The following is a 13,781-nucleotide window of genomic DNA, read 5'->3' as shown; positions in this document are numbered from 1 at the left end:
AAGCGAGAGTATGCAGTAAATATTTATAATCAACCAGAAAACAAAACACAAGAAACTCCATCACTGGATAGTACACGGCACGAAGCTTCCAAGGGAGGGGCGGGGCGGGGCGGGGCGGGGCAACTCGGCCGGCCGCTGGCGAGGGCTGCCCCAACTTTTGGCAATAAATAAAGCTTGGGAAACTTGAAACCTTGACCGTTTGGGTTTTATGTCTCAAACACTGGTGAGTCCTGGCAGCTCTGTGGACGGTGCGGTTACTGGGCGTGCAGCCCGCTCAACATGCAGAGGTGAGCGTAGGGGCGCAGACACTGGGAGGAGGGCTGCGGGAGGTGTTCAGGGCTGGCAGCGGCAGCGGCAGGTGCAGTTATTGCTCAAAGGGGACACGGACTGCCGCGAGCACACGCCGCGGTGAGGTAAACGGCTTCCGCTTTGGGAGGTCGGCGGCCGCGGCCTCGGCCAGCCTCCCGGTCCTGCTGGCGCACTCTACATGGATCCTCAGCGCCCCGCGGTCCCAGCCCCGGCATCCTCAGCGCAGGTGCCCTGGCGCGGAGCCCTCGGCGCGTGCAGACCCGACGCATCTCGAGGCTCAACTGGGCCTGTGAGGGGCACTCTGTGCATGCGTCTCGCGCAGTCGGAACTCGTCGCCCCTCCAGGATGCAGCCCCTGTGCCTGCGCTTCCCGCCGCTGTGTGCCCCAGACACGATGCGGTGCGCCCGATTTTTCCGGTCACCACCCCGCTGCTGTCTGCGCCGGCGGAAGCTGGACGTCGTCCTCAGGAGCCCGAAGATGAGAATCCACCACACTCCCTCTAGTCGAGTCAGGGTCCTCTTGGCCTTGCGATTCTGCGGGGACCCAGCGAAGTGCCTGGAAGGGATCGTGTGCGTGCGCACTTTGGGGCGGTGCGGGGCGCCTGGGGCACTTAGCGTGCGCTCGAGGCCCTCTGTCCCGGGGCATGCGCGCCGGGGCGTCCGGCGCCGAGGCGTGGAGGCCCCCGCCGGCGACGAACAAGGTGAAGTGGGCGTGGGGCGCAGGCTTAGACCGGGCTGTGGTCGGGGGACGTGGGCACAGCTGCAGCCAGCGCGGGAGCCACGGCAACGGGCTCGGCCAGGCGGGGAGGGAAGAGTCTGTCGTCGAGGCTGGCCGCCAGCTTGTCCAGTAGTGCCCCTGGGGGTCCGGCACACAGGCCGGAGCCCGGGCAGCCACCGCCGGGCTCCTCCTCGATGACGGGGATGGCGGGGACAGCGGGGACCGCCGGGTCATCACCCGCGCGGCCGTCGGGCGGGCAGTCGACGCTGTCTCCCCGGCGCAGGGGCGCACGCACGGGTCGGGCGTTGCCGGGTGGGGCCGTGGGTGGGGCGGAGGGCGCAGCCCGCGCGCCAGGGTCGCTGTGCTGCCGGCCACGCTGCTGCCACTGCTTGCGTGCGTGGGGGTGCGGGTGCGCGCGTGCACGGTGGCGAGTGGCGGCGGACGGGGCATCGTCGAAGTACGGGTCGTGGCGCAGGAACTCGTGGAACAGCGCGTCCGTCTTCTCGTCAATGCTGTAGTCGCGGCGCGGGGCGCGGCGGGGCCAGGCACGGGGGCTGCGGGGCCGGGAGGGCTCCTCGGCCGCGGGCTCGATGGGCCCCTCGAAGCTGCTGCTCACCGTAAACTCACGGCCCATGCTCGTGAAGGAGGAGAGCTTCTCAGGCCCGCTGGGCAGCCCGTCCTCGCCCGCGCCGCGGCCCTCAATGCTGGCGTAGCCGCTGTCCATCTGCAGCAGCTTGCGTGGCCCACCCACCTCGCTGTCGGCCGTACGCGGTGTGGGCGGCGGCGAGGGCGGCGGGAAGGCGGGTGCAGTGCCTCCAGAGCCTGAACCCGAGCTGTCGCCGCTGCGCACCGAGTCGCGGTCGTTGCCGCTGCTGCTGTGGTCGGAGGCGTTGGCAGCATGCAGCTCGAGCGAGGCGCGCAGGCTCCAGATGTCACGGTAGATGGTCTGGGCCTGCTCTGGCCCTGCATCCCGCTCGCTGTCTGACTCTTGATGCTGCTGCTCCTGCTCAGGCCCCTTGCTGCCGCTGCGCTCCGGGGGGGAATCAGGGCTCGATCCTCCCAAGGCGCCCACCTCGTCGGCTGCTTCTAGCCTGCAAACCAGGAAGCAGCTGTCAGAAGGCTGTGAAGGCCCCCCCGACCCCTCCCCGGCCACCCTGCCTCTGGGTCTGAGAGGATGGGCATGGGTAGGAACCCTACAGGCTTGGCCAGGCCCTGTGGAAGATGAACTTTTTAAATGCTGCCTGCCTGTCTACTTTGCAGGGACTGCCTTTTGGGTAAACCCAGAGCCTTCCTGGCAGCTGCTGAATGGGGGCTTCTCTTGGAATATCTGACCCAGGCATCTGCTGGCACTGCTGGTGGTTGGCCCCTTGACCAGAAAGAGCTTAAGCCTCGCCTTGGGAGATGCCTTCTTCCTGACAACTTACTGTAGCAAGGGGCGGCTAGGGATGGATGGGAGGAGTAGAGTCCAGCTCAGCCCCTCCCCCTGGGTGAGTCTGGGTATGCAGCCTCGCCTCCCAAGGTAGATTTGTTAAGGAACAAGGAGAATAAACAAAAAGTGTTAACTCCCGGGACAGGGAAGTGCCCTGCTCCCTGGATCCTGTTGCCTATCCCACTGCCATGGGCCCAGAGCTTCAGGACAGTTGCCCTTGGGCAGGGGGAGGGAGATTGCTGGCAGAAGTGGTCACAAGTTTCTGAGTAGGGGCCATCTAGTCCTCAGGAGCACGGGCAGGCGGGCAGGGCCCTTCAGGCCGTGGGCACCAGCAGGAAGTGGCAATACCTGTGCAGACATCCACCCACAGCATCCCTGATTGAGCAGGCATCCTGTCTTGGGAACCTGGGGCCCTGCCCGCCCCTCTACCCTTACCCAGTCTCCCCCTGCTTCCCTCTGGTCGGTGCTGGAGAGGTGGCCCCAGCCAGGCAGCCTCCGGGAGGGACGGTGGAGCCAGAGGGACACGACCGCCTGTCCGAAGGGGTGGGGCAGGGGCCCACAGGTCCACCCCTGGCACCTCTATCTACTGAAAAATACCTGCCGAGAGGGGGGGGCGGGCTGGTGGGGCTGGCCAGAAAGGGGCGGGGCTGCGGGAAGGCCACTGCGTCGCCAGCGCTGGCAATGTACTGGATGTAGTCCACCTGGGGGGCATCCCCCTCCTCCTGTTCCATGCTCTCGCTGGCTGCCCGCTGCCGCTGGAAGTGGTGCCTCTTTGGGGAGCCTGTGCAGAGGAAGGCACGGCAGCCTGCCTGGGCCCCTCCCAGCCCTGGGCCCACTCTCACCCCCAAGCCAGCAGACCCCAGCCTAGGCCAGGTGAGTGTGCACCCTGGGGAATCAAGGCACAGAGGGCAGAAGGGCCAGGCTAGGTGTGGGTTGAGCTGCCAAGGTGGCAGCATTGCCCCAAGTGGTCCCAGCAGATGGGTGTGGCCAGAGCAAGGACTTGTACCGGACACATACCCAGCAGCAGACACAGCCCAGCTGGAGTGCAGAAGGCCGAAGGCTTGGGTGAGTGAGGGACAGCTGAGGGGAGAGAGGTAAAGCCCTTTCCTGCCAGCTCCAGCCCCAGCCTGGCCGGTGGGCCCCCTGGCCAGGTGCCAGGATCCTCCCATGACAAGAGGCCTCGCTGGGAAGGCCTCGGGGTAGGGATGAGACTCACCCAGCAAACAGGTTCTGGGTGCTTTTACATTTGACTGTAATCACCATCAGGAATCACAGGCTCCATCTGGGCTCCCAGCAGGGCAGTGGGATAGGCCCTCCCCTCCCAGGCCAGCGGCACCTCTGCCAGAACTCACCCCTCCTGCCCCTGTGCCAGCTGGAGCCAGGCCCTGACAAGGGGGCTCACTGTCACTGGCCATGCACCTTCCCTCATCTCCAACACTGCCTGTCCCCTCTCTCTGCCTCTCCTGGCACCGGGACCTGCCACCTCCTCCACTGGGCAGCAGGTGTCCCAGTGGCCTGGCCCCACTGAGCTCCCTTTAGCAGAGTTGGTTCCCACTGTCAGTGCCCACTCCCCACGCAGGGTCCTTGGGTGGAGAGTTTAGAAGCCCTGTATCCAGTGCCCCATGTGACCAGGGGTCTGCAGGATTGGAGACCCACCACCTGTTATAAATAAAGTTTTATTGGCACAAACCATCCTCATTTACACGTTATCCAGGGCTGCTTTCGTGCAACAGCAGACGGACTGACTCCAAAGCCAAAACCAACCATCTGGTGCCTCATGGGAAAAGTTCACCAATCCGTGTTCTGGACCGAAAAGCCTTTCGTTTTACTGGGGAACAGCATGCAGCCCTGGGTCCTCCTCCTGACCAGCTCCAAGACCTTGGGCAAAATGCCTGGTGGCAAGTGGGTGAGGCCGGCCAGCGGGGTGGGGCATGGGGACCCTGCCCTGGGCGCAGAGTCTCCTGCTCCACGGCAGCCTCTGGGCCTTGCTCCCTGCCAGGGGCCACAGCTCACCTCTCGTGTCCAGACTGGACGCCCGCTGGCTGGGCTCCAGCTTCCACTTCTTGACCTTGAAGTAGGGGCTGGCCCCATCCAGGCTGGCGTGGCGCCTCAGGCGGGTGAAGAACTGCAGGACAGGGCCCGCCCCAGAGCCGGGGCCCGCCTCCCCCGGTCCTGCTGCCACCCCGGGGCCCCCAGGCTTGGCACTCCTGACAGCCGCGTCCAACTGTGAGGAAAGAGAGATTCTTTCAGACACGCAGACTCCTGGCCTGGTCCACAGCCCTGCATTTGTGCTGAGGAAGAGCCGGGGACTCTCGGGGAGTAGGAGCCATGCTAAGCCCAGGGGCTGGGGCCTCCTTCCCACTGAGACCCTGCCTGAGAGGCTCCCCAGGGGCTCAGCCAGTCACTGGCCAGCTCTGTTCTCCCAGCCCTGAACAGAGGGGGTCGGAGGGTGAGCATCTGGGGTTCCTGGCCCACTGCCCGAGATGGGGCCTGAACCCCGCCACCCCCACCTGCAGCTGCCACCCTGCCCCAGGCATGCGTGCACCAGCAGCCTCTCTCCCTCCTGAGTGCAGGGGCCAGGAGGGCCATGGTGGGTGGGGGGCCACAGAATAACTCTTCCCGGGATGGGGCAGGGGTGCCTACACAGGGGCCTCACCGAGGTGCCTTCCCCAGAGTCACTGGATGCCGAGGGGCTGATCTCGAAGTCGGCAGGGCCCACGGCCGAATTGTAAGGGTCACCTGGCAGGGCGGAGCTGGGGCCCACGGAGCGGCCAGTGAGGGCCTTCCCCGGGGGCTGTGGGACAGAGCCGGGATGGGGGAGGAAGCAGTGACAGGTCAAAGAGCACAGGTGGCTGAGAGGGTGTGCTGGGCCTGCCACCCACAGTGTACCCAGCCGGCCCGCTCCCCATCCTGAGATGAGGGGCCCAGCTGGAGGGCGGGGAAGGCAGTGAGGGTGGGGTCCTGCCTGGAGTCCTGGGCCAGCCGCCACCCCCCCCTCACCTGGAATATGGCAAAGCTGGCCTTGGGGGCTGCAGTGGGGTGCGGTGTGGTGGTGGCACTGGCCTCGCCTGAGTCACACTCATGGATGGTGACAATCTTGAGGGGCGGCAGGTGCAGGTGTGTGAGGCGGGCGTTCTTCAAGTGATGAAAGTCCCCCTCCGTCAGGGTGTACCTGCGCCCAGCATGCCTGCCTGTCACCAGCGGGCTGCCCCCTCAACGTGCAGCTCCACTTAGGGGGAGCCAGGTCCCCAGCCCACACCCTGCCATCCTCTCTGGGACCGCTGTCACCCTGCCAGGTGTAGGGGAGAGCAGGGCAACAAGGGAGGCCAGCCCGCTCCCCCGCTGCCCAGCCTCCATACCTGCGGCCCTTGTCCCTCGCCTTCCGGCTCTGCTCAAATAGGGCTGCCTCGTTGAAGGACACCCGGCGGCCAGTGGAGCCGGTGGACAGGAAGCGCTCGGTCTCAGCATCCTGGCCCTCAGGGTCCTCCCCCCTGAAGTCGGGGTCTGCGAGGAGAGCCAAGAGAGGGTGGGCCCCAAGTGGGCCGTGCTGGGTGCCAGGCGGGCCACTGGGTGGGGCGGGTCCGGAAGGGAGCGCGGAGGGCCCGACTGACCGCCCGGGACAGGGCGGGGGTGGACGGGCACTCGCTCAGCCGCTCACACACTCACTCACTCAGCATGCGCCTGCGGGCACCTACGCGTGGGCTTAAGGAAACAGAGATGAGTCGGAAGCGAGCTGCGCCCAGTCTGGTGGGGGAGACAGACAGACACAGATGGTCAGGCGGCCCGAGGGGGGCAGCCGGGGGGCAGACGGGAGGGTGGGCAGATGGGTGGGGCTCGGGACCTGGCCGGCCCCTCACCTGGGGCTGGGTGTGTGCCGCTGTCCAGATAGGTGGTAGTGGTCTTCTCTGCTTCTTCTGGGGCTCTGGGGAGGGACAGTTGGGGAGCACAGTGGGCTGGAGGGCCCAGACAGTACTGCCCACAGGTCCCTGCAGGGCTTATGCCCAAGGGCAGTGTCCCAGGCTCACAGGAGCCTGGATCTTTGGACTGCCGTGTTCCATGGGCCCTGTGTGAGCACACGCTGGGGAAACGACACTAAAAGCAGGCCCAGGACTCTGGCTGGTGGACACAACCTGCACCCCAGACAGGCTCTCGTGCTGACCTGTCCCTGCTCCCTGGTGGGGGCGGTTGGGGCTGCGCACCTGTGGAGGCGCCGGTGGACCTCCCAGCAGCGCCTGCAGAGCAGCAGCACGCCTGACAGCACCACGAGCGTGCCCCCAACGAAAAGTGCCATCACCACCACCAGCAGCACAGAGTTGTCCAGTATGGGGTCCGGCTCAGTCTGCAGGAGGGTCAGCAGTTGGGGGGAGCTGTGTCAGGGCCGGTGGGTGTGGACTGGTGGCCCCGCCCCACCAGTCCTCCCCAACCTCCCCACCTCACTCACCGTGGGGCGGCCCGTGACGTTGTCCCACGTTGTGGTCAGGGCGACAGTGGCAGGGGTGGTGACGGCTGTGGCCATGGTGGCTGTAGGCTGCATTTTGAGGCTAGGAGGAGGGGCCTAGGGGGGTAGGGCCTGCTCAGCTGGAGCTCCTTGGTCCCCCTTCCCACCTCCCTGGGAGTAGGAGCAGGGGTCCACACAGGGCAGTGACCCACAGAGAGGTGAGGGGGGGAGCCCCGAGGCAGCCAGCACCTGGCTCAGATCAGTGCCCGGGACCTCTCTGTCCCCATCTCCGAAAAGGGGAGGCGTGTGCATATCGACAGCTTCCCCAGCCGGTGGGGCCGGCCAGGCAAGGTGGCGCTGGGCAGGGAGCCCTGCCCAGGAAAGGGGGAGCACCTCTGCCAGGAATGGGGAAACTGAGGCTATCAGCCCACTCCCGCCAGGCTCCAGGGGCCCTGCCTGCCCCATCAGGGGCGCGGGAGGGGCTGCCTGGGTCCTAGGGGACTGGTTGCAATAATAACGGGGACTCGGGTCATCCCTTGGGCTATCCAGCCCCGGGGAGGGGGGAGAAGAGCTGACCACGGGGACTCCTAGGTCACGACACTCAGAGGTAAAAGTTCCCCTCTGCAGAGTGGTGGGGGGGAATGAAAAGGCCAAAGAAGGCGCATCTGTTCCCAGCCCTCAAGAATCTGGTTCCCATGGCGACTGAGCGAGCAGGCCGAGCTGGTGGAGGGGAGCGGGTTGCCAGGGAGCACGAGGAGGGGAGGGGGCGCGGGGGAGGGAGGCCTCCTGCAGGGGAGGCTGAAGCCAGCCCCGGGCGGCAAGATGGCTGCTGCCGCCGCCCGCCGGTGCCCAGCCCGACCACGCGCCCCCGCCGCACCCCTCCCAGCCCCAGCTGGCCAGTCTCCACGTCTGCCTGGCGTGGAGGCACCGAGGCTGGGAGGGTCTCCGTGCTCGGGAAGGGGACTGCCTGGACATTGCACCTGACCGCCCTCCCCAGCACACAGCTCCTTCCTGCGGGAAGGACCGGTGGCTGCACTATGGAATCTCAGGGAACCGAGTCTGGGGCCGGGATGACCGGCAGCCCTGAGCGGACACGGCGAGTGGCCCTTCCCCGCAGGAAAGGGAAAGCCCGTACACAGGTTCCGGCGTCCCCAACCTTTTGGGGCTTTACCCCCACTTGACAGCGGAGGGGAAACTGAGGCCCAGAGGAGGGGAGGGTACCGGCGAAAGCCAGGTGTCCTCAGCACTCTGGGTCAGAGGCTGGCCGCGACTCCCCTGCATCCTTGGGGGAGGGGGCACCTATATGTAGGTCGGGAAATGAGTTCACGCTGGAGGGGGAGGGGGCAGAGGCACAGGGACGATGACAGGAGATCAGGAAAGATGGCAGGAGGCCGAGGGGGAAGCGGGGGTAGGCGGGGACGGCAGCCTAGGGCGGAGGGTCCAGCCCCTAAAGTCCCGCCGGGCCTTGGCTCCCGATCGGGCTTGCCTCCGCTCCCACCCCCGCGCCCTCAACCGGCCCTAGGGACGGGGATGGCAAGCGGCGAGATGCAGGGAACCGACTCCAGGCACTTCTCAATCTCGTGTTAAGCCAAGAAGCGCAAACGCCATGGCCCTTGGCAAATCTCACAGCGGGAAACTGAGGCTGGGGAAGGCGTGGGCAAGGGTCCCTCTCCGGGCTGCCGAAGGGAGGGTGCAGAGCCCCGTCGACTGACCCCTCACCCTGGCCCCGGCTCCTCCGCTCCCTGCCTCTGGCCTCGCCGCCTCGCGGGAAGGGACCGGTGGTCTCGAGCCAGGGCGGGCCGCGCGGCCTCAGCCTGTCCCCCGCCCGCCCCGGTGCAGCCCCAGGCCCGCGCGCCTACCTCAGCGCCGGGGCGCGCGGCCCATGGGCGGCGGGCGGGCGGCTGCGCGGCGCTCCCGGCTGGCTCCGGCGCCCGGTAGCCGCGGAGCAGGCGGAGAATTTATGAATGAAGAGCGCGGCGCACGGGGGAGGCAGGCGCCAGAGGAGGGGCCGCACACGTGATCGCGTTGGCCGCAAGCCCGCTCCGACCCGCTCGGTGTCGCCCGGTGCCGCCCGGTCCCCGGCCGGCCGCCCCCACCGCTTTCGCCGCCGCGTCTGACTAGCTCCGCGCCAGCCACCGCCTCCCCTTCCCTTCCGGCGGGGGCGGGGGGCGGAGCCTGCGCTCCCGGGCGCCCCCTCCCCACGCGGAGCCGCCCTCTCCCGAGGCAGCTGAATCTCCGCCTCCGGTCCCCCCTTCACGACTCCCCGACCCTTCCCAGGATCCCCAAGGAAAGAAAACCAAAGTGGTGTTGGTCCTGGGGCTCACGACTCCCCGCAGCCCGGAATCCTGGGGTGCATAAACTCCCCTTCCATCACTTCCCCCAACTTGGGAGTCTGCAGGATGCACAGCCCAGGGGCTCCGGCACTGTCAGGGATCACCAGGAGCCCTTGTTAGGATGAGCAAAGATAATGAACGCAACCTATGCTCAGTGCCACCAGGGCCTGCCCAGCGCCGGGTGACCTCAGATCTACCCCTTCAGAAACCCCATGCCTGGTCAATTCCAAAGCTGCTCCTTCTCGGGCAATCGTGCCAAATCCTTCTAGACGTGAAGGCCACCAAGCTGCCACCAACCTTGTCTGGGTCCCAGCCCAGCCTGTCTAGTCCTGTGCTCAACATAGCAAAATGGCACCCCTTTCTCCTCCAGTGAAAGCGGAAAGCCCAGTCCAACCTCAGGGCCTTTGCACTTGGAGGGGCTGGGCCTGCAGGGCTTTCCTCACTCAGTGGCAAGAGTCCCTCCCTCGCTTCCGTCACCTCTTTCCCAGTGGCAAATTCTTCATCTCCTCTTGGCCCCACAAAGCAGCTCCCATCCCACACTTCCTCCATCCCCCTGTTGTACTTTGCTTTTCTCCAAGACCCCGTGTTGTGTCCTTACTCACGCCTCTCCCCACTCCATGGTGACAGGGCAGGAGTTCTCTTACAGCTCGGTCCCTGGTCATAGCACAGGGCCGGCACACTGGAGGGATCGTGCGTGTCCAGTGGATGAAAGGATGACCCTGCTGAAGGAGGGCAAGGGGCAGTCAAACGGACAGGCACTCAGGATGGCCAGTGGAAAATGCATGTGCAAAGTCCGAGGTCCGAAACTGTGTTGGAGGGAATGGGGAAGCCATCTTGTGGTTCCCAGCAGCGGAATGACACGGTCCCTCTCGCTGTGTGTGGAGAAAGCATCAAGGGAGGAGCCTGGGGCCATCCAAGCCAGGAAGAGTCGCTGCAGTGGCTGAACTGGGTGGACGAGCCTTGTGGATGGATCCACTGTAGAATTCCAGTATAACCCCATGTTTGGGACCTGAGAAACGGGTGGGTAGCGCCCCTACCCCTGGGCCACCATGGAGTGAGGATTAGAGATGAGCCGAGTGGATTGGTTTGAGGAGTCTTTTGGAATAGGCCTCCATATATAGGCTCTGGCGCTCCGTGAGAGGTCGTGGCCGTGCACAGGGCGCACCCCTACAAATGTGAGAGGCGCTTTCCTCTGCACACACTCGCCTACAGCCAGGATGCCCACGGAACTGGGACTGACGCCCCGAGTGCCCCTGAGCGCTGGCCCGGAGAGGGGGCGGGGGTCTGGGCGCGAGGCTTCCCTGTAGGAGCCTCTTTCGGCCACAGCACCTGCAGAGCCAAACGCCCAGGTGTGACACCCTTCCCCGTACCGTCCTCAGCCAAGTCCCTTCCTGGTGTGGGCCCTACGTGGGTTGAGCCGGACTCTGCGTTGTCCCAGAATCCAGGCTGGGGGCTGGGGCCCGGCCCGGGGCGCAGACCTGCAGAAACGCGGGGGCGGGGCGGTGACGTCAGCGCCGCGAGAGAGGCTGCGCGGGCTGCGGTGACGTCCGCTGAGCCCCAGGCCGCCCGCGCAAGCGCCCCTACGTCAGCAGCGCGCGGAAGCGGTGGCCGGTCGGGAGGGGCCAGGCGGAGAGCATCTCCGGGAGCGGTTCGCCCCCTGCCGACGTCAACGGGAGTTGCAGCCAAGCGTTTCCCACACGGCTGAACGCTTGCCCGCGCTAGACCCTCCGCCTGGGATGCTGTTGCCGGGACGCCTGCACTTCCTACAGCCGGCGCACTCCGGAACCCCTACTGTTTTCTTGTTTGTGTTTGTTACTTCCTGACATACTATAAGACATATTCATTATTTTGAGTGTCTGTTAAACGCCCCCACCACCCCAAGCTGTATCAGGAATCTTGATATTTCCCTGGTATCTCTCCAGCGCCTGACATCCAATGAGCGTCCCCAAAACCTTGTATTCAACTCAAGTGTCTCTTCACGCAGACTTCTGGTCCTCTCCATGCAGTACCGTATAACTGACCATCGGGCTGGGAGCTCGGGTCGGAAGGAAACTACAACCCCCAGGATGCCGCGCGCCCTGGCGGTGCGTCGTCATCAACATCGCGCGCAGCCCGCCGGGAGTCGTAGTTCGCGCGTGCGCCCTACTTGAATTCTTATCCCAGAAGTCCTCGCGCGTCGTCCTCCTCGCCCTCCAGGCCGTTTGCGTCCAGCCGGAGTCCGCTAGCCTCCACCCCGCCGTCCGCCGTCCGCCGACCGCGGTACGCCTGCCGCCATGCTGCCTGCCGCGCTGCTCCGCCGCCCAGGCTTGGCCCGCCTCGTGCGCCAGGCCCGCGCTTACGCCGAGGCTGCCACCGCCCCGGCCCCCGTCGCTGGCCCGGGACAGATGTCCTTCACCTTCGCCTCACCCACGCAGGTTCGGACGTCCGCGGGCTCGGGCCCCGCACCCGCGCCCCTGTCCCGTGTGGTCCGGGATCCGAGCCCCCAGTCTCCAGGTCGGCGACCTGCATTCCAGTCCCGCGCCCCTATCCCGTCTGGTCCGGGATCCGAGCCCCCAACTCCCGTGGTCGCCGTCCCTCAGCCCCTCATTCCGATCTGCGCCCAGCATGCGCCCTAACGCCACGTGATTCAGACCGGAGTCCCCGGTACCCCTTCCGAGTTATGCGCCTCCTGCATGCTCCCTCCTGCAGTGGCTGTGCCATAACGGCGTTTCCTTACGGGAGGAATGGTGGCTTGATTTCGTTCTCTTGTAGACGAAGGCACTGCAGCCTTGCTCGAGGACCCCACCGAAGCATTGGTCCCAGTGCAGCTGCCTCTGGGTCCCTCATCAGCTTTCAGCTCTGACGTAGATGTTTAATGGCAGGGGAGACTAAATGCTGGTTCCGTGGTACTGGCCTGAAGCAACCCGTTCATCACGCTTTCTCTAGGTGTTCTTCAACGGTGCCAACGTCCGGCAGGTGGACGTGCCCACGCAGACGGGAGCCTTCGGCATTCTGGCAGCCCATGTGCCCACCCTGCAGGTCCTGCGGCCGGGGCTGGTTGTGGTCCATGCTGAAGACGGTACCACTTCCAAATACTTTGGTGAGTTGAGTGGAGGGCAGAGGAAAGAGGCTGGGCAGAGGACACCGGTCCCAGCAGACAAGTCCCCATTTCAGTTGACTGAGTAAGAAAGGGCATAGTGCTTCCCAGCTTTGGACTGGCTGTGGTTAGGGGTCGAACTGGTCAGGGGAGGGGGACCCATGCTGACAGGTGCTGGGAAGAGAAGTGAAAATGTGGCCTGGAGGGGGCCCTTTGGAGGAGGAAGGATCCTCCATTCTAAGAAAGTCATCCAGCAGCGTGGTTCTTTCCCAGCACCACAACTGAGACTTGAACTCAGTTCTGCTTTTCCCCGACCTTGGTTCAGCCCATGGGCTGGTGGGCAGAGGGAGGGGTCTTTGCCCCCATGTCCAGCCTCCAGGGGGTGCACCTGGTGGTCACCTATCTACTTGTGTGCTTGAGCCTTTGGACCTTGGAGCCAGGCTGTGGGCTCACCCTCCCAACCCAGTAGGGGCTCGGGCTGCCTGTGTCCCCCATGCCTGGACATAGAGCTCTCACTCCCCCTTCCCCTCCGCAGTGAGCAGCGGTTCTGTCACAGTGAATGCTGATTCCTCGGTGCAGTTACTGGCTGAAGAAGCTGTGACACTGGACATGCTGGACCTGGGGGTGAGTGCCCCAGGGGATGTCGAGGCACAGAGCTGGTCGAAGCTGGTGGAGAACTCCCTGGCTGCAGGGAGGGAACTAGCATGTGGGGCCGGTGTCGGGCTGGGGCCCAGGCTTAGTCCTCACCCGCCACCCACCCCCTGCAGGCGGCCAAGGCGAACCTGGAGAAGGCGCAGTCGGAGCTGTTGGGGGCGGCAGATGAGGCCACGAGGGCCGAGATCCAGATCCGCATCGAGGCCAGCGAGGCCCTGGTGAAGGCCCTGGAGTAGGCGGGGCCTGCCCCGTGTTGGCTGTGGCGGAGGCCCAGGCAGCGGAGGCAGCTCCCGTGGTCCAGGCTGACTTGGGGGGCAGGAGGCTGAGTGAAGCGGGCCAGACAGCCCCTAGAGCACTACTTCCCTAGGGGAAGCGGTCCTTGCTGGGAAGCCGCCAGGTGGCAGCATAGGGCCAGCTTCTGTCCAGGGCATCCTGCAGGGCTTTGTCCCCTCCTGCTAAATAAACCTCAGGAACAAGCCCTCAGCAACTCTGGCCAACTTGGTGGGGCGGGGCGAGTTCAGACACTCGCCCTGTCCGTGGTGGGTATTGTCACTCTGGGGGCTCTTGTCCCACCTCCCAAGATCCCCTGGACCTGATGTGCTGCCCACCACTCCCCTGCCGAGCCTGCTGCAGAGAGCTCTGCTCCCAGCCTTCTCGCCCAGACAGCCTGCCCCCTCCCAAGGCCCTCATTAAAGATCTGGGAGCCAACTTGTGTATACTGGCTTTGTCCTGCTTGGGGCAGCAGGCTCGGGACCCAGCCTGGTCTCTGCCCCAGCTCTCTGTGTCTACCGAGTGAGGTGGGGCAGTAAATGCCAGCCATTGCCT

General features: G+C 65.5%; 3 protein-coding genes across 4 annotated transcripts; 1 reads left to right on the top strand and 2 right to left on the bottom strand.

Moving 5' to 3' along the window:
• Positions 1–1,003: 1,003 nt before the first annotated feature.
• On the bottom strand, positions 1,004–3,312 carry LOC116659083 (voltage-dependent calcium channel beta subunit-associated regulatory protein-like). The gene is made up of 2 exons (XM_032466135.1): positions 3,057–3,312; positions 1,004–2,117 (listed from the first exon to the last, which is right to left on the bottom strand). The coding sequence occupies exon 2, from the start codon at positions 1,748–1,750 to the stop codon at positions 1,034–1,036; it is 717 nt and encodes a 238-aa protein (XP_032322026.1). The 5' UTR covers positions 1,751–2,117; positions 3,057–3,312; the 3' UTR covers positions 1,004–1,033.
• On the bottom strand, positions 2,178–11,222 carry LOC102517148 (CACN subunit beta associated regulatory protein). Of its 2 annotated transcripts, none has more exons than XM_032466132.1 (9): positions 9,524–11,222; positions 6,897–7,010; positions 6,655–6,794; positions 6,313–6,377; positions 5,815–5,959; positions 5,456–5,627; positions 5,112–5,249; positions 4,469–4,679; positions 2,178–3,236 (listed from the first exon to the last, which is right to left on the bottom strand). In XM_032466132.1, exons 1-9 carry the CDS (start codon positions 9,773–9,775, stop codon positions 2,887–2,889), a joined length of 1,587 nt encoding a protein of 528 aa, XP_032322023.1. In that variant the 5' UTR covers positions 9,776–11,222; the 3' UTR covers positions 2,178–2,886. The 2 variants fall into 2 exon arrangements, with proteins under 2 accessions (XP_032322023.1, XP_032322024.1); XM_032466133.1 differs by lacking the exon at positions 2,178–3,236 and adding an exon at positions 3,312–4,333 and having other exon boundaries at positions 9,524–11,215.
• A 163-nt stretch (positions 11,223–11,385) lies between these two features.
• ATP5F1D (ATP synthase F1 subunit delta) lies at positions 11,386–13,664 on the top strand. The gene is made up of 4 exons (XM_032466136.1): positions 11,386–11,640; positions 12,152–12,305; positions 12,838–12,926; positions 13,070–13,664. Exons 1-4 carry the CDS (start codon positions 11,500–11,502, stop codon positions 13,190–13,192), a joined length of 507 nt encoding a protein of 168 aa, XP_032322027.1. The 5' UTR covers positions 11,386–11,499; the 3' UTR covers positions 13,193–13,664.
• The last annotated feature ends 117 nt before the right edge of the window (positions 13,665–13,781 follow it).

Source organism: Camelus ferus, chromosome 22 (genome assembly GCF_009834535.1).
Source record: "Camelus ferus isolate YT-003-E chromosome 22, BCGSAC_Cfer_1.0, whole genome shotgun sequence".
NCBI classification, from domain to species: Eukaryota; Metazoa; Chordata; class Mammalia; order Artiodactyla; family Camelidae; genus Camelus; species Camelus ferus.
This window is presented reverse-complemented; position numbering and strand designations above follow the sequence as displayed.